General features: G+C 38.2%; 2 protein-coding genes across 9 annotated transcripts in view; both read right to left on the bottom strand.

Annotated features, from left to right (window-relative positions):
• The window catches only part of LOC111872317 (manganese-transporting ATPase 13A1), a gene marked incomplete in the record, with an annotated part of 57,042 nt that extends 43,500 nt beyond the window's left edge, over positions 1-13,542 (bottom strand). Inside the window, 5 exon segments of the mRNA XM_023866058.2 lie at positions 1,019-1,172; positions 1,474-1,702; positions 2,205-2,395; positions 6,253-6,342; positions 13,260-13,542. Of these exon segments, the coding sequence (XP_023721826.2) occupies positions 1,019-1,172; positions 1,474-1,702; positions 2,205-2,395; positions 6,253-6,342; positions 13,260-13,520 (925 nt within the window).
• A 4,344-nt stretch (positions 13,543-17,886) lies between these two features.
• Positions 17,887-24,892, bottom strand: LOC111872346. 8 transcript variants are annotated; one of them, XR_002844214.2, is made up of 4 exons: positions 22,792-23,520; positions 22,312-22,724; positions 20,108-20,248; positions 17,887-18,792 (listed from the first exon to the last, which is right to left on the bottom strand). XR_002844214.2 is itself a non-coding variant. In XM_023866131.2 (3 exons), the coding sequence occupies exons 2-3, from the start codon at positions 22,711-22,713 to the stop codon at positions 18,589-18,591; spliced, it is 606 nt and encodes a 201-aa protein (XP_023721899.1). In that variant the 5' UTR covers positions 22,714-22,724; positions 24,758-24,892; the 3' UTR covers positions 17,887-18,588. The 8 variants fall into 8 exon arrangements, 4 of the variants coding, with proteins under 4 accessions (XP_023721899.1, XP_023721907.1, XP_023721917.1 ...); XR_002844217.2 differs by having other exon boundaries at positions 22,853-23,520; XR_002844218.2 differs by having other exon boundaries at positions 22,480-23,523.
• Positions 24,893-26,853: the final 1,961 nt, after the last annotated feature.

Raw genomic sequence — 26,853 nt, 5'->3', positions numbered from 1 at the left:
CAGATAAAGTCGTGTCTTATTTATACTCTGTTCTACTGACAACAGGCCAGCGAAAAATCTAACAATCTACAGCAAAACCATCAATTATTATGGGCGTTATAACATAGGTGTGCAGCTGAACGAAACATACACGTCGAACCCCCCCAGACGATTTAAATCCCTGACGAAACATACACGACGAACCACGGCAACGGGTTAAACAATGCCATGAGTGACTAAGGCCGGTCACGGTAGCCGAGCGGTCTAAGGCATGTACTGTCTTCACTCGGTTGAAAACCGGGATCGTGGGTTCAAATCCCACTCAGGGCATGGATGTTTAGTTTGTGTGTGTGCATTTTTCTGTGGTTATGTACAGGTAGAGGCCTTGCGATGAGGTGATCACCCGCCCAAGGAGTCCTACCAAATGTGTAAGATCTAGAAAATCCGAAGTGAACGGAGTAGTTCATGGAGGTAGGCCTAGGCCACTGGGGCTGTAGTGCCAAGGGAATAAAAATAAAAGAATGGGTGACTAAGGTACAGTATTGTGACATGATGGATGAAAGCCTGAATAGAAGACCTGGACAGGCATCCAGTCCTAGGCAATGACACAGTAAACACGTTTCAGCAGTAATGAACAAAAATGCAACAATGTGGGAATTGTTGGAAGTGATGTTTTCTATATGGTCCGTGTCAAGATTATAAAAGAAGGCCAAATGGGAGTTTTTAGTCAGTCGAGATGTAAGTTAGTTGCAGTCAGGAGTAAGATCTTGGTTGCAGCTGGGAGGTTCCAGCCAGTAAGGGTGTGAGCATGGAAGCAGAGGAGTCTCCACTGTTGGGGAGCGTAACCAAAGAACGTGTACTGATGATTAGAACTGAGAAGACTAGTGTGTGCTACAGAGATTTGTGCAGTGTAGTCATGGTTTACAAGAGACCAATAAATGCAATAGTCTATCCAAATCCCATGTCTAGTCCTAACACATGACAGCATTATTACTTTTCTAAATATGATCTCATTTCCCATATTTTGACATCTGCTTACCAGTTAACATGCTCTCATCAACAATGCAAGGTCCACGCAGAAGCAGGAGGTCACAAGGCACAAAGTTGTCATGCTGTGATCGTGCAATAGACACAATATCTCCTGGAACAAGTTGATCTGTAAATACAGGGCGCCATCGTCGATTCCGATAGACCTGGCAACATTATACACATCAAATATTTCTACTAGTCATTCATCTTGCATATAATTAAGCCATTAGTTTGAAGGTTAAGGGATGTAAAGTTTCACTTTATTCCTACATATCACGGAGGCAGTGAGCTTTCCACTTATTACAAGTACAGATAAGTGTGGTTCAGCAATCCTGTCTAATGACAAGAAGACTACCTTATACACAGCATCCAGACTTGACTTGCAAACTGGACATAAGAGAGTTCTTGCAATCCACTCACACTAAACTGAATATACATGATATCTGTGAACAGTAATTTGCATACCTGTATCATGTACGGTTTGTTGCCCATCTTGCGAATCTCTGCCATGTTCCGCAGTTGCTGCTGCACCAAAGTACACTCAAACAAGATCAGCATTACAAGTGTAAAGAGAGAGTAGTACCAGTACTTGTCCAGGCACCAGAGGGCAACACACAGCACTTGAAATACAAAAAATGGAGCTGTGGCTCGTTCTTTGAACAGCTCCATGAACTCTGGCACTACCATGTCGAGCCTATAAGTACATATATTACAATTATGGGCTACCAGTCTATTTATATATTTATTCAACAACAGCTTGATCATCTTTACAGCTTCAAAATGGCTACATTATTTAGTTTAGACTCTGATGTAAGAGTTCTCTGTTACAGTACTACAACAAAATTACTTAAACTCAGCTTCATGAATTAGCCAGAATAGCTGACTAGCTATGTGCTAGATGACTACGGTTCATTTCCCTGCAAGTGCAGGGATCTGCCTCTTCACTGCCTCATCCACCTTGTTAGATTTTAATAAATGGCTGTGAGCACTTCAATAATATTGTCAGTTAGACCACTCTATAAATTGCTGTAGGTCACATTGTATGGGACATACATTTAACACTGCTGAATGTGAGAAGGGGCTGTAACTCAAGACTCCAGCAGATAATGCAAGAACTCTGTTAACAATGAGTTTGTGTCAGGCTATACATTTTCCCCTTAGATAACAAGAGCAGAAGTACAGAATTAAGAACATACTGGTTCCTGCCATATTTTATGTCTGCATTTGTGACCTCATGGTCCTCTTGATATCCCTTCCACTCCATATACTCCCCAAAAGGGAGATCCACAGGGAACTGCAGACCACAAAACTGTTTCTTATTTTCATCCCAGACATACTTAGTCTTCTGGAATATGAACCATATGCTCACACTCTGGTTCACTTCATCCTGAAACAAGTAAGTGAACTTACACTACAATAATTTTTGAAAGTGCATGGTACATCATAAACAACTGTGTCTGAGAAGAAGCTGTATAATATGCCTCAGACTTTAATGTAACTCTGCTCTTTAATGTAACCTCTACTGAGCTTCATAGAAAATTGTGTAATGCATGGCACAAACTTCCTTATACTGTTATATATTTTCAGAAAAAATGTTCTTGGATGGTGACCAGCCGATTTAGAAATATTGCTATGCAGTACTACTTGTGACCATTCCTCCCTATGCATGATTATGATTGAATGGATCTTTATTTTGCACAGAATTCCCTTTGCACAATCCCCAGCTATTATAGCATGGGATCCATTATTAAGAAGGTGCTGTGTCATACAAACTTGACTGCTTATATTGTTCTACATTTTCTACATAACTACTACAAACACACACAGTCAATTCCCTTAGCACACCCTTCCCACTTAACACTTAACTTTGAGCAGATAATCACTCACTCTTAGGATGATACCTAGAATTTACAATCTTCTTCAGAACTATTTCTTCACGAAAGCTCCTCCATTTCTTGCAAACAGCCTCCATCTTCCACATAGAGGTTTCAGTAAAAATGTAAGATAAATTTATCCCTGTACTTAATTATGTATGCCATGAAGTCACATTGGGGCATAGAGGTATAGCGCCAGCATTCTTGATGTAAGCATTATATGGAAGTAAGAACATCTTAAAGTAACATGTATGGCATTTTCCACCCCACCACATACCAGACATTGGTCTTTCCTGCTCCTCCCCCACTGCTTTTCAAATTCAAATTATTAATCTCCACTATGCCAATTTTTTATTTGTTTCATACTGCAGCAACCAATACAATATATGTCTTCTCTCTTCCCTGTCCTCCTTTGCTGAAGAACAAAATGTAAGTGAAGGCACTTCAGACAATCTAGCAAACAGTCTTTCTCAAGATAATTCATTACATTAGTTTTTCAAAGTTTTACAATAGTTTCTTAATTTTCTAAATCCAATGACCACACCAAGGTAATCTAACCCAGAAAATTAATAACTTACTCTCTTCCCCCAGTTATAAGTCTTCTGATTATAACTTACTATATTTAAGTTAGCCATGGACAGCATATGACACTAGTACTTAAAAATGCTGATCAAAATCTTGGTTTTTCTGCTATTCCTACTTATATTTATGCTGTGCCAATAGACATACATCTACAAACACCTAGAATCTACTTACAAAACCTCCCATCAGTAACCTCTGTTTCTTCCCAGCATCCCAGAATTCCCCAAATTTTAACTCCATACATACAATTCAAGTAACATTCACACACGTTTTCTGATGTCTTTTGATTCCAACAGGAAACCCTAAATAGGCATCTATCTAAAGCTGTCAAAAACTGAACACCCCTAAACAGGGCTTTATTCTTCTATTTTCTGCATGTGCCTATACTCTGAATAACTATTCCTGATTTCATTCATTACATCTGTTTCTTGGCCCTCAAAATACCACCTCTCATTTTTCTTCAATCTTCCTCCACTTTTAAACCCAATACATCAATCTTATTTACACTTACACTTCACATCTCAATTTTTACAATATTTATCTACCTCCTTCAATTTACTCTTCAATCCAACGACTGTACTGAAAGTTCTGACAAACAAGTAGCCCCTGTATCAGGATACCGCCCTGTACTGAAGCACATACACGGTCTCCGCTCATGTACTTCACTATAACATCTATAAAAGTATTAAATAAGTAAGAACTTCATCCACATACTTAACCTCACACCTTGTAAATGATTCATGAAACTCAATTTTATATTTTCTGTCATCTCCATACAAAATTTCACATCCTCATAAATATTTCTAATACAATTTATCACCGAATATCAGTAAAATCACTGGCAAATTTACCCTTCAACTCCTCAACATTCCAAAACAGAATGTGAAGTTCTCACATTATCTCAACATGAGGGCTATTCGGAAAGTAACCTCCAGTGAGTCGTTAAATAAAGCAATGAGAAAAAAATTATTATATACAAAAAATATGTACATACTTCAGCTGCTTCTCAATGTAGCACCACTGGAACTGAAGCACTTTTCATATTGAGGAATAAGTTTTGTATGCCTGTGTGAAAGAAGTCTGCTGCCTATGAGCTCAACCATGTTTTGAAACCTTCCATCAACTGTTCATTATTCTTGAAGTACTGTGTGTGATCTCAGCCAGTTATTCAGGTGGGTAAACAGGTGGTAGTTGCTCAAAGTCAGATCAGGGCTGTAAGGAGGGTGGTCAAATAACTCCCAGTAAAACTTGTGATAACCTAGCCTGTGATAATTTTATAGAGAACAGTGCATGGCAGCTGTGGAAATTCACACAAAAATTCTGAAACTGTGAAAAGCCATCTTTCATAATTTCTTCTTTTTCTGGTAAACAATCTGAACAAGATCTTCATTCACTACAGATGGCCACCCATTTCGCTCTTCATCGTGATCATTTGTTTGCCCATTTTTGAAAATTCTACACCACTGTCTTACAGTTCCTTCACCCATTATATTCTGGCCACAAACCATGCATACTTCACAATGGACTTCCATGGCACATGTTTATAGTGTGAAGAAAGCAGATAATAGCACAAATTTTGTAGCTGGCAGGATTATCAGTTGCAGGACACATCACAACTCAAGCTGTAGAAACAACAATCAATACTGGGTGACCAGTTGTGTGATGTTTTTCTGCTAGAAGAACAAAAGATCTGTTAAAGTTAAACAGAGACCAACTAAGATGGGTGTTAGGACTATTTACAGGACACTGTCACCTTAAAGGTCACCTTTTTGAACTGGAATTGACAGATGACCCTACTTGCAAAAGGTGACTAGGAAAAGGTGAGTCAGCCAGACGCATCCTACGTGATTGTGAGGCCACAGCTTATTTAAGATTTTGTCACCTGGCCAGTTTTATGGAACCAAGTGACTACTATGATGCCCCCAAAAATGAAGTCCTACATTTCATTCAAAGTGTAAGACTGACAGATGGATAATCAAAAGAGGAAGCACAATAGATCACTGAAGGTCACAGCGCAAAGGTCAGATTATTGTCGTTCACCCCTTACACATTCACTCACATGTGATGGTTTCACAAGACAATGAGCCATATGACGTTACCTCGCATGTTCGAGCTCTCTCCTGCTCCTACGTTAGTTGCCTAAAATAAACGGAGGTTACTTTCTGAATAGCCCTCATACATCAAACTTCATCTCTCCTCCTCCCATATCTCTCTCTCTCTCTCTCTCTATATATATATATATATATATATATATATGTATGTATGTATATATATGACCACCTTTATTGCCAATTCAGCCCACTTCTTTAGCAAGTCAGTTCCTTAAGTCACATTGCCTACCTCACACTTGTACTACAGAACCACTGATGAACAACACTACACCATGTCACATACAGCATCACGACCCCAACAGAACACACATGTAAGACACCATACAGACAGTCCAGCACACAACATTTACATAACAACGGCAAAAAAAAAATACAAATGTCACTGGGATCCATGTAACCAACTGCAAGATTTTAAATTAATTAAAAACGGATACTGTTTGCTTTTTAACATACCTTGTTTTCAACATACCAATGTTTTAAACCCTTTTCAGACAACATATGCATTTCATAGTTGTAAAATATTTCCTTTAAAGCAAGGGTTGCCTTCTGATAATGGCAGATACTGGCCGAAACATGGAGAGGTTTCATTCATATTAAAAACTGTTGCACTTGATAGAACATATTCTTTATTCATATATACTTTCCAATTAAAATCATACCTTCTGAATGATATTTACCTTGTAATGGTGAACTGAAACTAATTCTGATGATCCATTATTTGCAGTTGGCACAACTTTGGCAACTTTAGCCTTCAGTGGATCCTTTGCCTGAAAAATAAAGAATGTCATATGAAAAATTAATAAAAGAAATATTCTGTAAAAACTTTTAATTGAAATCTAGTAATTGGCTTCAGAGGTGAAAAGTGTGAAAATTACAGCTTTCCAAAAAGTCTGAAAAAATAATTGCATTAGAATATATCTAATAAACAGAGGTCCTCATAACTTTCATTTGAACCACTTAACTATTAATTAATTAATTAATTACACAAAACTTAAGTAAAGTCTGTATAGGTAAACATTTGTCTGATACATTTCCTATCCAGAATGATCCAAGAAAAGGAGATGCTTTATTGCCACTCCTTTTCAACTTTGCTTTAGAATATGCCATTAGGAAGGACCGAGAAAACCAGGGGGGACTGAAATTAAACAGGACACATCAGCTGCGGGTCTATGCCGATGATGTAAATCTACTGGGTGATAATACAGATACCATAAAAAAACACACAAACTTTAATTGATGCAAGTAAGGAGGTTGGTCTAGAAGTAAACAAAGAGAAAACTATGTACATGTTACTGTGTCATCACCAAAATGCAGGGCAAAATCATAACATAACAATAGAAAACAGATGATTTGAAAATGTGGCACAGTTCAGATATTTGGGAATGATGATAACAAATCAAAACCTGATTCAGGAGGAAATTGAACTCGGGTAATGCTTGCTACCATTCAGTCCTGAACGTTCTGTCTTCTCATCTGCTGTCCATAAACATAGAAATTAGAACATACAAAACTATAATTTTGCCAGTGGTTCTGTATGGGTGTGAAACTTGGTCTCTGACATTGAGGGAGGAACACAGACTGAGGGTGTTTGAGAACAGGGCATTGAGGAGAATATTTGGACCGAAGAGGGATGAAGTGATGGGAGGTTGGAGAAAACTGCATAATGAGGAGCTTCATAACTAGTACACTTTGCCAAGTATAATTAGAATGATCAAGTCAAGGAAGATGAGGTGGGCAGGGCATGTAGCATGAATGGGGGAGAAAAGGAATGCATATAGGATAGTGGTGGGAAAGACAGAAGGAAAGAGACCACTGGGAAGACTAAGGCGTAGGTGGGTGGACAATATTAAAATGGATCTTAGAGATATAGGATGGGATGGTATGGATTGGTTTGCTCTGGCTCAGGATAGGGACCAGTGGAGCGCTCTTGTGAACACAGTAATGAACCTTCAGGTTCCATAAAATGCTGGGAAATTCTTGAGTAGCTGCAGATTTGGCTTCTCCTCAAAAATGGCCAGCATTTCATACATGTTACCAAGAAAGGTGGCTCAAATGGTAACACGAACTTGGGAGGTGCATGGTTCATATCTCAGCCAGGGCACCAAGTCTCCTGAGGTTCTCTGTAGTTTTCCTTAGCCCTCTAAGAATATGCAAAGATAATAGACTGAAACAGGCTATAACATTTCCTTTCAGATCCTTTCCCATTCATCATTTATTAATCACCCCACTCTTTGACACCACATAGTCTTAAACTACTGACAGCACTGTTAAAAATATATAAACACTCACATTAAGAGACAGAAAAGAAATTCCTGCAAAATGTGTGTTACATCTTTTCAAAATAAATTACGAGGGTTGGAACTTTAATAGTGGCAACTATTTATTTACAAATGATACAAAATAGATGCATGTTTTGAAGTTTTACCATCCTTCAATGTAGTCACCAGCATTGTGTACAACCCACTGCCAGCAATGTGGAAGTCGTAGGATACCTTTAGCAGCACCTGTTGTGTTGATAGTTCAAACGAAGCGATCTACTGCCTGAAGAATCTCTGGAAGTAGTTCTGAAGCGAATGCCACGAAGTGGTTCCTTCATCTTAAGAATCAAGTCGAAGTCACAAGGGCTTAAGTTTGGGGAGTATGGTGGATGGTAGGCCACACCATAGCTCAAGCGGCTAGTCGCTGGCTTACCACCGCAGCAGCCTGGGTTCGATCCCGGGTCTGGTCAAGTGAGATCTGTGGTGGACAAAGTGGTGCTGGGTCAGGTTTTCTCCAAGTACTTTGGTTTCCCCTGCCAATCTTCATTCCACCAATTGCTCCACAATCACCCTCACCTATCATCGGGGGCTGATACACTAGGCCAGAAGTAGCCGCAGTACAAGGACTTAGTCCCACCCCACTAGCAATAAAATAAATGGTAAATGTTACAGCACTTCCCAGCCCCATTGATTGAACAAATCAGCCACAGCTTGCTCTGCATGCGGCCGAGCACTGTCCTGCAAAATGATGGGTGGGTTCTGCAGAAAGTGTCACCGCTTCTTTCTCAAAGTTGGTCACAGGTTGTGTTCCAAAAATGAAATGAACAGTAATACTGCGCACTGGCGGTCTGCTGTCAGGGAACGGTATGCGTTAGGATAACACCATCACAGTTGTACACGAGAATCACCATAACTTTCACATTGCTGGGGTTCTGACGAACTTTTGATTTTCATGGTGACCCGTAATGACGCCATTTGTTTGATTGGCGTTTCATTTGTGGCTTGTACGATTTGGACCATGTCTCATCCAGCGTAATGATATGGCGTAAGAAAGTAAGCCTCTCCTTCGCCCTCATAGCGCTCCAAGTGGTTGTGAGCAGCCTCTTATTGCAGCCATTTCTGCATTTCCATCAAATCACGCGGAACCCATCATGATGCAATTTTTCTCATGCCAGGCGTTCCTTCAGAATGTGAAGCACAGTCGTATGCTCTAATCCTGTTTCTTGGGCCAGATGAATCGTATGGCGTCGATCGCTCTCCAGTAACACAGAAGGAGCATACACTTCTTCTTCACTGACACTAGGACAACCTGGCTGACGCATGTCTGCTACATTTTGGTGTCCCTCATTGAAGGCTTTTACCCACCTTGCCACTGTTCTGTAAGGCAATGCAGATTAGCCGCAAGCCTCTTGAAGACCTCGATGACACTGTCATGCTGTACGGCCTCTGACACATTGAATCTTTATCCAACTCCGTTGTTCCTGGTTCGAAAACATCGTGACAACACTACATTAGACCGCCAGCTAACATGAGGCTCCGTTCTTCTAGTCACTGAGCATGGGCATGATGTGGAAGGGAGAGTCCATTTGCTCTGAGGTAAGGTAGCTATGTAACTAACGTGTGGTACAAGCGACATTATTTGGTTCCGTTGCATGGTGTCTCTATAGCAGTGTTGCCACCATTAAAGTTCCAACCCTCATAGTATATTACTGTTAGTATATCTACTCAGTTTCTATACATAATTGAAGAACTCTGCCAATAACATCACCAAACAGATTATACAGTAAACAGGTGGACGCTATGACGAAGTGGAGCAGGCTGTGTAACCCATTACTGCCCAAACTGTAAGTATTATGTAATAACATACATTATGAACATTATGAATGATCTGACAATAATGTAACAAATCTGTAATACTGACCTGACCTCAAACCAAATTAGACAGATACACAAGACCCACCAAGATGACAGCTATTCAGTCACAAGTATACTGTTCAATGAAGGTGTGTCAACTGCTCTGGTAAGGTTAAGTTGTGCCTGTGCTTAATTAATTAAGCAGTATACCATGAAGACATACAGTACAGTGGAGGTACAGTTGCACCATTCTTGACCTTGGCATTAGATGGAAGTGAGTCAGCTGCTCTGGACTAGCTTAATTTAATTAACATTGGCAGAAAGTAAGAATTCTGGAATATGTACAGCCTTACTGGTGGGTTAATGCACGTCCAGTTGGCGACTATATTGTACTGTAAAAATTCACTACCAATCTGGAAACAATTCAGTCTTTTCACAGAATGAATGATAGACCATTTAATTTGATGGTAACATTCGATGGGCCCTTATTTTAAAAATGGATATAGATTTCCAAACTGAACTGTCCAGATTATGAGATAAGGAATTTCTGTAATTAATAAAATGTACTTTTATTATATAACATTTATTTACATCTTACAACAACATAGTATAACAGTGAGCAAAATTATTGTTTACTTAATGATTAGACAGGAAAATTAAAAAATAATGTATTAATTAAAGAGAAATTTAAAGGCACTATCATCAGTAACTGAGTGTTGATCATTACTTCAATTTGTTTAATTTATTCACAAAATGACAACTATGTTGCTGTGATTCTTCCACTGGATTTTAATTATAAAACAGTCACTGCAATGAAATGGAGATTCATCTGATGCAGTTGATGACAGGTCAGTGTAATAAGTTTTACTGACTGGCATGGCAGTGCCTAATACCAAGGACATACTATTTTCTTTTAATATTTGATGGTATTCCATTCCTGAAATGTCCCTCTTGTTCAGCATTCATTTCTTTCATACTGAGAACACTTAAAGTGACAGGCTGGGAACTTCAACTTGATTATGAGCAAAGCACTTAATAGATGGAAAAAATTCAAGTACTAATCCATTCACATCTTCTACCAATATGGTCCTTATTATTTTCTTGCTGTCTGGTGTAATGAAACATGCAGACATATCTTCCAGAACGTTTTTCACATTTATACAACATTCTTCATTCTGTTGTATCTTGTCCACTTTATCTTCACCATGCTACAACTGTGATACTGGTTCAGACAAGTCCATGCCAATGTCAAGGCTCTCCCCTTCAGTGCAATTCCAATGATACAAATAAATTGCCACTCTGCTTTCCAAATTTAGTAGAGAACTCCAAGAATACCAAATACTCCCAACACATATTAAGGTTTCTCATGTACAGTTCCAGAACCAAAGAGAGTTTTGATGACTTCATGAATCTTGCGAAACAAATCCTTAAAATTTTTCACCATTCTGTACACTCCAACACTAAAACAAACAAAATAAAATGCTTGTTTTCAATTGTGTTACATTAATATTGCAAAAAGTTCTCAAATTTCACTGAAGTATAATCATGACTGAAAAATAATAGAAGTACAAGTGACACACTACTTCAACCATTCTGATATCATGCAATGGACTGCTAATTTTTAAGGCTCTTTTCAATTATTTTTTAGAGGACATGCAACGATTTTGAATCTTCTGACATCACTGATAATTTGTAATTTTTTACAACTGGATTATTTACATAACTCTCAACAGAAAGATGGTTAGGAATAGCAAACCATTATGAGCTCTGGAATTTTCCTGTGTTGGCAGTTTACATGGAAAGAATATCGAATAAAAGATCATGCAAGTTCCAGTTCAGCATTCTATAATGATAAGCAATTAAGCTTGACAATACTAACGCCAATTTCTGCTGTTGAACAGCATACTCATTAATAGCACAGGAAAGGTGCCCCGAAAAAGTTCTGTCAAAGTTTAATGTACAATCCACTAGATTTACTCCAATCTATTTCCTTTCCAGACCCTGATGAATCAATCTTATTTCCTTTGTATTTCGTTGGCGATGAGGCACTTGCCCTCACATTCAACATAATGAGACCACCATACTCATGCATGCATTTAACAAATGCAGAATATATATACATAATTTCAATGAGAAGAAAATAAACTAGATTTGCATTTGGAATAATTTTGAAGTTTAAGAGTGCCCGAAGTGACAGTGTGCTATAAGCCAAGCAAGATGTCTCCGCAGTGATATTTCTAACTTGTGTTCTGGAGGTGATTGGTTTGAATCCAGCTGGGACTGCTTCCTCGCACATTCTTTCCAGTTCATTATTTACTACAATCCAGTCATTCAACACTATATAAAATGCTACTGATAGCACAAATTAATTGCAAACAAATAATGTGACCCAAAGTTGAGAAAATATATGTTACTGTACATGCATTTAGTGTTTTGCCTAATTTCATATGCCTCTGAAAGAAGACATTGTCAAATGCAACTTCATTTCAGGTTTTAAAAGGAAGCACTAAACAAGAATTTGGAGGTACCCAGACCACAATACAAACTATGCACGACCATCATATTCATCACATGATCTCTGAAATATTTTCACATTCCTACTAAACACTCCATGATGTCTTCAAAAGCTAAATAAGCCATTTAAGTATGTTTTCCACATTTTAATGTTTATTATTAATCTCACATAATTTTCACATGTTGGCATAACCATATGTAGTAAGTAAATACTGTATATACATAATGTTATAATTAAACGATGAAAAACTTACCTCAAGCAGAAACTTCATTCCAAGTCTTTTCCCATGCCTTTTCTTGGATATTTGTATTGCTGTTTTCAAAACAACTAAAATCAAAAACACATCTGTGCTTCTGTATTAAAGATATGAACGATATTCACTTTGGAGTCATGTATCAGATTGCTCAACATTTATCTCTCAAGCGGGTGCTGAGCCTTTCGAAAATATTAAGGTGACTTAACAATTTGGCAGCCATCTGACACATAATACACGATCATTTCCAAAAACAGCACAGATGGGATGTAGAATATGTACACATAGACTACAACCACACCTACTAACAATCAGTGTTAAAATCTGGTAGCTTCATGTTCAGACAGTTCATAGGTAACCAAACTGAATTAAACTATACCTGGAGATACTACTGTGATTCAACTGTTTGATTACAATCCAACCCAAGCATGTAGCTGACAGCAAAACATAAACAAAAAATCAATCTGCTCATAATGATCTCTGAATGAAATCCATCAATATGTTAAGAAATGTTTAAAACAATATCAGTTTGTATTTATTTGTCAATTGCAGATGCATGGCACAAGCTATTCATATAACCGAGCAAAAATACTTCCAATAAAGTTCAGTCTATATGTCATTCCGAAATATTTCTTCCCAATGGCCACTATACTCTTCATAAATGCTGCCACGATTGCATACTCAAACACACAGAAATTTGGGAAACATCAAACATACTACGAAGGTTAGAATGCATGTAACGATTAAACACATACACATATAAGCATCGTGTGATGTATGATTTTATGTAACATTCTAACTTACACTTTTACATGTTAAGAAACACTGCACGTGTACAGACCAGTGGCAGCAGAGGCAACTCAGAATTTGTAAAAGGCCAATCACCGCCACTCCGATAAGTCCTGCTTCATAATACTCTTCAATTCCATAAATGAAAAACCACACATACAACCAGCTTCCATACAGCGTGAGAAATGGTAAAATATAACCATGTAACAGGAACTGTCGAGGAATATGAAGGCTAACAGACTGAACTAAATCATCTACACGCTCGGCAACCACCATGTTTGCGGTCTCATGGCGCTCATGGCAGGACAGGGAACGGACAGTAGAGCCATATCCGTATGGCCCACCAACCAAAGAACATAAAATGGACTGCCCGATAATGCCAACTGTTACATATTAGCCTGTGAACATGCATGTTTCAGGATGTTCAGGATCGTGTTTGGTATAAAACGTTGTTGTGAAGGTTGTGAACGGTACCTCAACGATGTTTCATTATTCAGTTCTTCAACGTAACTCATAATTCCTGTTCCAGAATATTATACTTCATCAATTTCATCATCATTCATGGAGCGGAGCCCTTCTGGAGGAGCCGCCAATTCCGCACCTACTCAAGAATTTCCCAGCATTTTATGGAACCCGAAGGTTCATTACCGTGTTCACAAGAGCCCTCCACTGGTCCCTATCCTGAGCCAGATCAATCCAATCATACCATCCCATCCTATCTCTGTAAGATCCATTTTAATATTGTCCACCCACCTACACCTTGGTCTTCCCAGTGGTCTCTTTCCTTCTGGCTTTCCCACCAATATCCTATATGCATTCCTTTTCTCCCCCATTCGTGCTACATGCCCTGCCCACCTCATCCTCCTTGACTTGATCATTCTAATTATACTTGGAGAAGAGTACAAGTTATGAAGCTCCTCATTATGCAGTTTTCTCCAACCTCCTATCCAAATATTCTCAACACCCTGTTCGCAAACACCCTCAGTGTATGTTCCTCCCTTAATGTCAAAGACCAAGTTTCACACCCATACAGAAACACAGGCAAAATTATAGTTTGTATATTCAAATTTTTATGTTTTTGGACAGCAGACAAGAAGACAAAAGGTTCTGGGATGAATGGCAGCAGGCATTACCTGAGTTCAATCTCTCTTAATTTCCTCCTGAATCAGGTTTCAATCTGTTATCGTTGTTTCCAAATATCTGAATTGTGCCACATTTTCAAAACATCTGTTTCCTATCTTTATATCATGATTTTGCCCATACCACATAGACTGATGAGAACATATGTGGAAATGTAACTGTTATCACAAAATAGCAACCTGCGTACCTTTTCAAGCAATATTGAGTTACTGAAACAGACTGTTGTTCTTTAACTCAGAAAGCCATCCTCTGTGTCATGAAATCATGGTATAAATTATTAGATCTGAAGTTTGTCACTGCAGTGGCCATGGCTTCTGGCTCTCATCACAATCTATCCAAGCATGCCATACTTTCCCCACTGGTGCAAAGGGCTAGAGTTCTCTGCAATGAACTGGCCAAGCTGGAGATTCTGAAGGACATTTTCAGGCAGAACAGCTACAGTGATCATCAAATTTGCAGGGGTCTCAACCCTTCTGCAAGGCTTGCTTCACCCAAAGAAAAGCAAAATTCAGTAACTCTCCTGCCTTGGTGACCTAGGGCAGGAAAGGGTCCTTTAACGGCAATAGTAGTGTGCTATCCTTGCACATCAAATTAGTTGGCCCCCTGCCAAAGAATATCTCTGTTTCCTTCAACCAGTCAAGGACAGCCTTGGATCGAGGACATGGAGGGCACTGACACTATCTCTGTGGGTGTGGTCAGGCCTACACTGGCCAGACAGGCTGTTCAATTGACACCAGAATGTAGGTGCACCATTGGCACATTGATCTTGAACTTCAGGCAAATCAGCTGTGGTGGAGCATGCCATCAATTTGAGACACTCTATCCAGCTCCAGGTCACCAGCATCCTCTCCACCAAATCCAAGTAAATGGACCATATCATCGGGAAGGAAACTGTGATCGATGATGGCTCTTTTGGATTACTGTCTTTGGACTTCAACATTTGGTATTGTAAAGAACACAGTTTCATAAACTGGTCTTTTTCTGTCCTTAGGCGAAAGGGTGGGTGGAACCCACTCTATTGGGTCCATTAGAAATAGCTAACCTCAGTCACTAGATAAGCATGACAGACTTGGGAAACAATGTCAATGTAAAACATGTTCAGTATGTGAACCATCATCATCCAAGGCAATTTGCAGTCAATGTTGAAAATTGGTAACCTTTCTACTTATCTTTTAGATACCCCCATAAAAAGTAATTACAAGGTTTGAGATTTTGGGGATCATGGTGGCCAACACCATAGCCAAACATTCAGGGAAGTGATCCAAGACAACACGATCACCAAAATATTCACTGAAGGCATCCAAAACAGCACTTGACATAATGGTATAAGCCCCAGTCTGTTGGAAGAAGATATCCTCAAACTTAACACCCATGACTTGAAGAAAAGAGAGGAAAGTCTTCTTAAACGATCTCCAAATAATGTTCACATATCACTGTATGAGTGAGGACAGCTCGACCAAAAATTCCTATGGCAGAAACAACAAACCATACGTGCTTCTCTGCTGGTATAATGGCACCTCCATTTATGTGTTGTGATATTCTATGGCCAATATTTCAGCATTCCTCTTGTTAACATAAATATGGAGGTCAAAATGACCCTCATCTGTAAATCATATTGCAAGTGACTTTCTTATGAAAAAAATAATGTTGCACTCGAACCACACTACCAATACAGTAAAATATTCTCATTATACAGCAATTCAGGAAGTAACCACTGCTGGCAACACATTATTGTAAGCTTATGATACAAATTATTGATAAAATATTTATTTGCATCAAGCTTTTTATTTGAACTGGAGCATCTTTCTTGACTGACCCTATATTTTGAACTAACTACAGTCGCACATGAAACGAACTTGTTAAAAGAAAATGTATGAGCCCCTTCAGTGGCTTGGACAATCAGTATATGCTCGCATTTCCCATAACATAAAAATTCAGACATTTGCAACAACTAAAGTAATTTACTGAGTCAGATTTTCCCCATGATTTTACATCTTGTAGTTCCTGTATAATCAGCAGCTCCCACATGATGCTTAGTGGGGAAAAAATAAATAAATAAAACTGATCCCATTCTTAAACAATTCACCTGAAAATTCCAGTCTACAGATTTGTGGATGTAATACAATATATTATTTTTGGCCCATAAGCAAGGATTAAATTTGAAATGTGCTTATTACTCCTACTGTAAGTTACAGGAGGTATTTTCCTGGCAATGATATATCAGTGTTACTGGTTACAAATGTTAAGGGATATTTTGGTAGTTCCAAAATCGATTAAAGTGATTTTATTCACTATAAATCATTTGTTCATGAGAATAGAGATATTGAAGAAAGCAGTCTTCTGGGATTTGGCACCGTGTATATGTGGTGTTAACTGACGTTTCGGAGGCGATACGTTCCTCCGAAATGTCGGTTAACACCACATATACACAGTGCCAAATCCCAGAAGACTGCTTTCTTCATAGTCACCGCCGTGAAAGCCTCAAATCTTAAATAGAGATATTGTCTGATTATTTACATTTCTTTTAATCAGGTTCATAGATTATCAGTATCAGCACGGAGGAAAGGTTTTGCATTTATGGTGGGTGGAAGATTGTTAACTTTTTCACCCACCCACTGACATTTCTTTTGATAATACTGGATTCAGTATTTCAGATTTGAGATTTTCATGGCAGTAAAGACTGATACCATAGCCTTCTGCATTATGACAATGTTGTGGTCTGGTAAGAGGATATCAGTGTTTTGGACAAATATTTTCCTGTACCTTCCATATACCCTGAAGATGAAGACAGTATGTTTCTCTGAAACACTGGTACCCAGTTTTCAGACTACCATATAGCATCATAACCCAGACCATAATATCAATATTTCAGGTTCTGTATTATTTGATTTTCTCATCATTCTCTTAATTTTTCCACAAAAAAAAAGTTTACTATGCAGTAAACTCATTTATTTGAGTGTGATTAATGACAGGACGTTTAGAACCCATTAGCTAATTAAGTCTGCCCATTACATCTGTTTCAGTAAGTATTACTGATGCTTTACACTGATTTGCAGTAGACTCTACCTTCTCACCACTGCAATTTTTTTTTTCTTTGACCACTGAGGCCGTCTTCACTGCCCTACTAGCACTGAAAAATGGTTGCCTTCTTCTGTTGAAAAGATAACCGTCCCTCTATTTCATGATAAGCAACAGACCAGTAATAATAAGCTGTGATTTTCAAAGTTGAATGCAGCATGAATAGTGCATACTCCTAGATTTTTGGATTACTTGTTGTATTTAATTATCTGCACTACCTGTCTCCATTGCTGCGTATCATCCAGAGTTCGTTGTTTCTTCAACTTACACTATTTGAATGAATGTTCAAATGTTAGAGCAGTGTTGGGGTGAAGAAAAAAATAGAACTTGAAATGAGTATATCTGGATTAGCTCAGCAGACATGCTAGATACATAGGAATGTATTTGAGGCTGGTGCTAAAAGGGTAATGAGTAGACAAACAAATAAACTTAATTATTTTATTTACATCAGCTCTAAGCAAGCAAGGTTCATATCCTATTTATTCTTCCTTGCATTTTATCTCCTACAGTTACAAGGGCCACATTCTGAGGCTATACAGATTTATCTTCTACTACATTCTTAGTTGAATAAGATACACCATTTTTAATTTAAGATTTCATTACCACCATTCTCCATGCATATTTTACCAGACCAGATGCCATTCTCATGTCACTGGTTTTTATATGAAAAAAAAAAAGTTTTTTCTCCATATAGAAAATGTAATGGCAAGTCCCCTTGTCCAAAACAGAAATATGGTAACAGATTACTAAATGACTGTATCGTCTACAGGGGCTATTGGATTTTGAGTAACATTAAGAATGGTACATTTGGAGAGATGTGGAAGAAAGCTGTTGTGTCCTATATCCAGGTACATTTATAGTATTCACAGGGAGGACATGAAAACCATGAAGAACCTTAGTTGAGCTGCATGTTGACCATGCATGTCATGAGATTCAATTTCTGAAGGACATCTCAACTGTCTCAGAAAACAGACACATTTTACTTTATGATGTTTCCATATTTCCTTCACTCAGACCTCCTCAATGAACTTGTTGATCACTTAGTTTGGTAATGGTGAGAGTGCAGAAAATTTCCCATGTCCACTATTTTCAGAAAGTACACTAAACACAGTATGTTTGACGTTAATTATCTGTTGGGACTAGTGGGGGTTATTTCAATTGTTAACTTCTGGGTTGTAGCTTGCTTCTTTCTTATCAGTGGTTTTACTTTGTTAAAGCTTTCGGTCACATCAGCAGTGACTTCCATATTCTCACCATATATCCAGTATGCAGTGTTGAATATACATACTCTCTTTTTAATTTCTGGGACTTTTATATGATTGTAGATACACTGGAAATAAGAAAGAACGGTTACTAGAAAAACATCAAATGGAGTTTTGGGCTATTAAGAGTGCTAAAACCCTATATGTATGACTGCAGGAACATCCTATGACTCTTTGTAATTCATAGTTTAGAAAATTTGCCGAACATCCTGAGACACCAATTTAACGTTTCTTTTGGAAGCAATGGATTTGAACACTAAATTGAAGGAATGGACATAATTTAACAGCTAGATTATTCATTGAATTCACTGAAATTTGAGATTAAATGAGGGAAAATCTTAAATTTGGGAACATAAAATGGGGGTTCTACTGTAATTCTACTGTGCATGGATTTTGGGTGTTTTCTAAGCACATCAGGTCTGTGCCTCTGTCTCATATTTTAGGTTCTGAAAACTCTTTATGGTTTTGACTGAATTCCATATCAGATAAAATAACTAAAATATGAAATGTAACTATATCAGATTATTGGCTGACAATAATGAAGACATTGCATAATCTAAGGGGCAGTATTTTATGACTTGTATGTGATGTGATGGTGAGTAGGCTGGTGCAGAGCAGTTATGGCTTGTTCTCTTGTAGAGAAATATCTGGTGAGTAAAATTTTTGTCTGAATGGTGAAATAAGCTTGTGTCTGTTGAAGTTACACTAAATATTTTATGTGATTTTATATTTCTGGGAGCTTTTCCTCCCAAAACAATTATCTCTTTTAGTTTCACATTTCAATGTACGTTTTTATTATGCATGTTTAAAGATCTCATTGCAGTATGTTTCTGTGTTAAGTGGATCCATTGTGATATGGCATGGTACATCTTCAGGTTGCAGATGCAGCATATGGCCTCCAGATATGCACAGAAGCTGTGAATATACTGAAAAACAGTTGTGGACAGCTGACAAGGGATAGTCCTCTAGCTTTGGGGGTAGGCAAGGGATTAATAGCACCTCACTATAAAAAATCAGCATGTTACAAAATGTTACACAAGATTTGGGACTTTGGATGTCAGGAGTCTCTAATAGGAAATGTTCATTGAAAGCTGTAGGGAAAGAATTAGTAGAGTGTAAGTTAGATTTAGTGGGAGTAGAGGTCAGATGGCACAAGGGTGACAATGAACTAGCAGACACTTATGCATTTTTATATGAAAGTGGGAAGGGGTACTAGGAGTTCTTTCCCTGGGTTAAAGCGGCTGAGAGGTGAAGCTGACCACTCAACTCACCTCATCAAATGTCCAGGTCAAGAATGGAAGAGCTATACCACCACACCCCCATATGTCTACATGGCATAGTGCTTAATTAATTAAGAACAAGGATAATGTTACATTACCTTACCTTACATGAAAGTGGAAATGACAGGTATCAATTAGGGACAGGATTTGTAGTACATGAGGAAATCATATCAGCAGCTGAGAAGGCAGTCAGTCAATGAGAGGATGTTGTACAAAACTAGCAGACTGCTGGTGTGATATTGTTCTGAAAGCATAAAGGACAGCTTTCATGAGGAACTAGAAAGTACAGTTGATGAACTGACAAACTATCACATGAATATTTTGTCATGTGATATCAATGCAAATTTGGCAGAGAACAAATTTTGAAAGCTAGAATTTGGAATGAGCATTTACATGAAACAAGTAATGATAATGAAGCTTCCAAGTATTAAACTTTACCACATCTAAAACTCTTAATTGCTGAGAGTATAATGTTCCCACACTACAATATTCCTGATGGAAAGACACACTGAGCTGAGCACATCTTAATAGACAGGGACAGCACTTAAGTATAGAAATCCAGTCTTTCAGAGGAGCTGACTGTGAAAATGCTCACTGTTTAGTGTTTGCAAAATTAGGGAAAGTTTCAATCCTAAGAGCTAAACAACGTGAAAATTAAAGAACAATATCAGATTAAAAACTCAAACTGATATGCAGCTTTGGAAAACTTAGAAATAATCAATAGTCCTTCAGAACATATCATAGGGAATACTAAAATTATTAGATGAAAGGAAGCAAGCTTAACTGCTGAACTAAGCCAAATGAACGGAAGTAATTTGGAATGGTTGCATGCTCCAAGCATAAATACATGATGCTCTTCTTGAAGTAATATTGAAATTTTCTGTCTTCCTCTCACATCTTATTTTCTCATGTATTGCAGAAGACTTCATCAATTTTCCTGTTACTGCTGTCATGTTCCACTTATATCTTGAGGAATGTGGGAAGCAGGACACTGTTCTATCTGTTCTTGCATAAGAGTTCCAAATATCCAACACTGTTTTGATTAAGTATATGACAACTGCATTTATTGCAGCTGTGTTCAACATGTAATTATAATATAACTATTGGCCACCCACAGGTATTTCTTGCAATAAGTGGTATGCACTTTATTGCCTATGCCCATTATTATTATTATTATTATTATTATTATTATTATTATTATTAGAGGGGGTGGGTTTCCCCATGCACTTAGACCAGTTATTGGTCCATTGTGCGTCCCCCTTTAATTTCTGTCCCCATACCCTACCGGTACTGGTGCGTCGGCTGTCAGTACCTGATATTTCCCCCACCTACCAGAGGCGTTGGAAACTACTTGGGCAGGAAATTGTTGCCTAATTAAGTTTGCTCGGGGTTCTCCTAGAGATATGAGGATCTTTTACATGCCGTAAATCTACGACATGGGACCCACGGCTTAAAGTCCCTCCCGGAGGACTTGTTCCCTGAATTTTTCCGCCCTTAAAAATTCCATGACCTCCGCCGGGTTTCAACCCACGTACCTTGAGTCATGAGGTGGGAACGTTACCCCTAGACTACGGAGGCTGCTGCCTATGCCCATACCACCTTCTTTAGTGTGAGAAAACAAACCAAACATGCTTCAATTTATTTCACATTGTGTCAATTAATTTTTACAGTCTCACATGCAACATTATGTTCTATAAAATTTATTAAAAGACACTCACTTCAGAAGTTTATCACTACATATTTTGACCAATGTGGTCATCATCAGGTATTAAAATTACTGGGTGACAAAACTGCTGTACTGAGTGTGACTAAGAGAACTTGTAACTGAAGTGCTAATAAATCCTGTCATCTAAACTAGAACCCATTATTTTGATCATGCTTATCACCCTACATGTGACAATATCATCCAAAAAAAAATATGGGAGTGAATGTAGAAGATCTGAGAGAGACAAAGATGGAAATATTAATCCACATGCAATATGCTGGGAGTTCTGTATGACAGTGGTTACTAGTATAATCTTATAAGAGTATTGAAGAGCTGCAAAGAAGGGAAGGATAGGAAGATTTACACCTTGAAGCAAACAAACTTTTTGTTTTTGGCATGCCCACTGGAAAATTAAATGTAAATTTTCAAACAGGAATATTTAGTTTTTAAGGGTATAGCATTTAAGGCTCAAATAACTATTTTATTTACTCTCTAGGAAAACAAGCAAGCAACCAAGTGAAACCATAGGGAAATGTAATTAGCACCATTCAAATGTCTTGCAATATTTTGGTAATATCTGTAGTACACTGTTAATCACTTACATGTCTGCATGCACTTCCACAACATGAACCTTTAAGAAAGTGTCGGAGTCGGGTGAACACTCTCTCTCCATTCTCTGGGTCATCATAGGTAAAGTGGCCCTTTCTGACAGCTTCTGCGTGGGTCAAATGAATTAATTGTTCAGCTCCACTCAGCCTGCTATAATCTACCTGAGACTCAAACTCTTCCTCCTGCTCCCAGAACTTTCTTCTCTGTTCCGCCTGTTGAGTGTCCGTCACTTTTGGCATCTTTCTCTCTTCCTTTCCACGTTGGGATTCAACGTAAGTGTCATTGTGTATGTGATGTTCAATAAATTCGAATTGAGCGCTTTGTGACGTAATATTCAGGATATGACGTCTCTTCACGAGGAATTCGGCAGTCTGCTTAGCGGCCTTTGTATACATCTGCAAATAACCTACAGTACATAGTTTTACAGATCACTTAAAATGCTTAGTAAATATTTCATTATGCTCATACTTCACCTCAAGACACAGATGGATATCGCATGTAAAATTATCAGCTAATACTTGTCAAGCTCATTACGTCTCGTCTCCCTTGTACCCCGTACGTCACATACATAAATAGTATCAACACACACACACACACACTTTCTCAAGGATTAATAAAAATATTAATATTATTGCTAGATCCGTCTGTTCTATTACACGAACATCTACTAGCCGAAATCAAAATCAAAGTTTGTGGGAGAACTGTTTTCAGCCTGTGTTAACCACACGTTCCTGAAGGAAACAGCGCAAATTGTTAAAACGGCAACGCGACTCGCGGAAAGACCGCGGAAAGACTGAGGAACTCAATTTCCAGGCAACGGAGCATACCAGTCTTCTCATAATTTCGTTGTCGCATGGTTTCCTAGTGTCAGCTGTGGTATAATACGCATCAGTAATTCAATTGTTTCTTAAGATGGCACGAAAAGATGATGAAGCTGCTAATCAGTTTCGGTTTCAGTTTACTGTAATATTCTATCAATCAAGAACAGGCCACAAATGTCGCCAGTCTGATATAGAACCAGTCACAGATATACAATACAACAAATACTCAAAGAATATACTACGCATGCTTTGAATATTAAAGCGTCAGTCATACAATTACAAATCAAAACAACTCAACATAATACATTGTGAATTGGAAAATAAATCAGTCACTAAATACTAATGTATATGATTGGCATAAAAGTATATTAAGCAAGAGCCAGCAAGAGCCCTATGAAACATTTTACATTTAGTAACAGTGATTACCGGTCCTTTCTAATTAGTTTAATAAAAACCTAAAATTTAAAATAAAAGTATGAAGAGGCAAAATAGAATTACTTACAATGACTGTGATAAGTAGATAGTATCACAAATACCAAAGAGAATAGAATATTCCATTTTATTTATTGTTAAAAAACTCCTGCAATGAGTAAAAGAAATTTTCTAGCAAGTACCGTTTTAATAAAGATTTAAACAGTTTCTTCTTGTCTATGATGCCTTTCAAATGGGATGGAAACTAATTAAAATCTTAATGCCCATGTAATAAAACACCTCTTTGATAGATAGAAAATCTTGGTTGTGGGAAATGAAAATTATTTTTGCTTCTGGTATTTATACTATGCAAATCTGTGTTAGTTTTAAATAACTCTCTATTATTTGATACAAAAGTTAATAATGAAAATATGAATTGGGAATATAATGGTAATATGTCCGAATACTTAAACAGTTCTCTACATGAGTCTTTCTTCCTTGAATTAGTGATAATTCTTATTACCCTTTTTTGCAGTCTAAATATACTGCCACTATAAGAAGAGGTCCCCCAGAAAATTAACCTGTACATCATAATGCTGTGAAAGTAAGGAAAGTATATCATCCTCAAGGATTCCAGTGATACAAAGGGTTTAAGTGTCATAACTGTGTAGGAGGCTTTACATAATTTTACCTTGAGACCATGAATATGGTTTTCCCAAGACAGGGAATCAACAGTAATACCTAATTTTGGTTTTGTGCAGTTAACCGAGCAAGAGCCTGGTACATATGACAAAAGCCACCGAGACTATGCTAGGCAGGACAAAATATGACTTGGCTTATAAATGTATTTGGCTTTGGGAAATTTCTCATGCGTTGAAGGATTATGGATCCAGGCCAACTTCTTTCGAAAATAAGCGCCTCAGTTTAAACCGTTACGGAAGAACGGATGCAGCCAATGTTTTCTTTTCATAATATTATATTTAAGCATCCTGTTGCATTATTATATCATTTATTTACATATATATCGGTTAAATAAAACTTATTATATAGTCACCCTTCTTCCACATTACATGGTTTGGCTATATACGGCCGGCCCATCATAAGTGTCTTCTATCTTGCTAAAATGGTATCATTGTATGTCAAAATTTCGTGTCGCGTGGGAATGCGATATTTCCTGATTAAGATAAATTAACCTTAATTAACATACCAATATTTTCCTTACGATCGTCGTCCTCTATTTTCACTCCGTCTCAGCTACCATATTATGACAGGATCAGTATTATTATCTTCCATTGTAGAAGGTAAATGCATGAAATTATAAAAAAATACAATCATGCATTACGTCGGACGAACATGCCCACTTAAGATTATGTGAGCAACTAATCAGACATAAATTTCCTCAGTGTGCTCCTGCTAATCTGGAAACCAGTTGCCCGCTTGAAATCGGCGACATTTCTCGGAAATTGAGGTTTTGTTGCGGTTGCTAGTTTCTTTGGTGTACCTTCGCGCTTGCTGATTCATCGTACAGCAAGGCCTTATCTCCTACCTGTAATTGGAATTCTTCAGACCTCTTATCCTATTGTCCCTTTCTGTAAGCTTTGCCTTTGATAAAGATTTCCCTTTCCGTTTAATGAGCCTTTTGAAATTTATTTTTCAATTCTCTTATGTAATTAGTGTAGACATAGAAAGACCGAAACAGAATTTCAGTTCCTAAACACATATACTTCCTTCCGAGACATCAGGAGGATCAGGAGAGGGAAGGTCACGTGGTCTACATAGGTAGAAATAAAAGTAAATATGTCAGCATAATGCCGGTGGGGATGGGGTTAAGGAATGGCAGAATGCCAGGATGCAAAATTCATGAGCCAGCTGAGTACAGCATAGCTCAAAGTTAATGTGGCAGCGTTCTCTTTCTGGCATCTACAGACTGCGGCATAACTGTGTAGGATTTCAGGTTCTCACAGTAGTGATTATGAAGAGTTCAATCTTTTGGGATATGATGCCACATAGGCCATTGGAAGTTAACTTACATTTCAGAGGAACATGTTAGCTCTGTTTGCTACCTGCTTGGCTTATTTTTCAACCCTGAAGACAGAGGTGACACGTTTCTCTGAAACATCGGTTAGCTTTCAATGGACTGACCTAATCCCTCCAGCCACACTATGGTCCTAAGGTCGACTCAGTCTCTAACAGAAATGAGTACCAGGAATATTTTTGGGTGTGAAGGGCGGCCAGCACGTAAGGTTGACCTTCTCACCGCCATCTGTGAGCTGACTGTATAGAAAACGTGGGAGCCTCCATGACCAGGGATAGCTTACCTTTCATAAAAGGTTACATCCCAAAAGACAAAACTCTTCTTTACAACATAACTTACACACAGGTAAAACCAAACATAAATAAAAAAGGTTTAGGACTAGCTTTAAACAAGATAAGAATGGTAAATTATCACTGTTGTTATCGTCATTCTCATCATACTTACTACTACTGATATGGGAGAACACTGGTTGTCGCAGCATGACAATAGTTTGCTACCTGACTGCAGAGGAAATAACGCATGCTTTTTCTGTGTCTGTAGTGCCGACTTCTTCTGCTTCTGGGGTACAATACTGCATAGTCAAGTCCATTGAAACAGACCACACAGAATTATACCTCAGGACTCTTCATAACCATTCCTGTGAGAACATCAAATCCTACTTACCATATTTTATAAGAACTATTAGAATTTGCCCCTTCTGCCTTTAAACAACAGGAACAGAAACCTCCTATCCTGTCCCCTCTACAGTTACACAGTATTGTGGCGTATACACCCATTGCTAGGAGGTAACTCTGTAAACAGCAACCGTTGCTAGGCAACACATGAAACAACAGAAGAGTAAGCTTATGAAACCCGTTTCTAAGCAACGTCTGAGTGAACAAATTCCTGCAGAAACGAAAATGTGCACAACAGAAGAGTGGTTTCTCCAATGTGGTCCATGTCGAGGAGTTATCATGAAGACAATTAAGTTGGCCAGTTCATTTGAGTGAACTGAAGTAGTTAGCTAGTGAGCAAGACAGTTCAGTTGCGGAACATTCGCCGGACAGTAACAACATGAGCACAGGAAGCTGAACAATCTCCACTGTTGGAAGCCATTGCTAGGGATCAGCTGTTGAAGACACAGCAGGCTCGAAAAAGGCTGAGTGAGTGCTGTGGTGAACTGTGAAGTGTGGAGACTAGCAGTGGCACAGTAATTACTTGTAGTTCCAAGAGGTGTGTACAAGTGGTCAATAAAGCCAATATCCAATCCACAACCCATCTATAGTCAC

Source organism: Cryptotermes secundus, unplaced genomic scaffold (assembly GCF_002891405.2).
Source record: "Cryptotermes secundus unplaced genomic scaffold, Csec_1.0 scaffold848, whole genome shotgun sequence".
Taxonomy (NCBI): Eukaryota; Metazoa; Arthropoda; class Insecta; order Blattodea; family Kalotermitidae; genus Cryptotermes; species Cryptotermes secundus.
This window is presented reverse-complemented; position numbering and strand designations above follow the sequence as displayed.

Bases quoted from the DNA above. Each gene is read 5' to 3' on its own strand.
- LOC111872346 (XM_023866131.2), bottom strand. From the start codon at position 22,713: ATGTATACAAAGGCCGCTAAGCAGACTGCCGAATTCCTCGTGAAGAGA. The intron at 18,793-22,311 runs GTAAGTGATTAA...TCTTATTTCCAG, and splicing joins GTGGAAGTGCATGCAGACAT to TGTATCTACAATCATATAAA.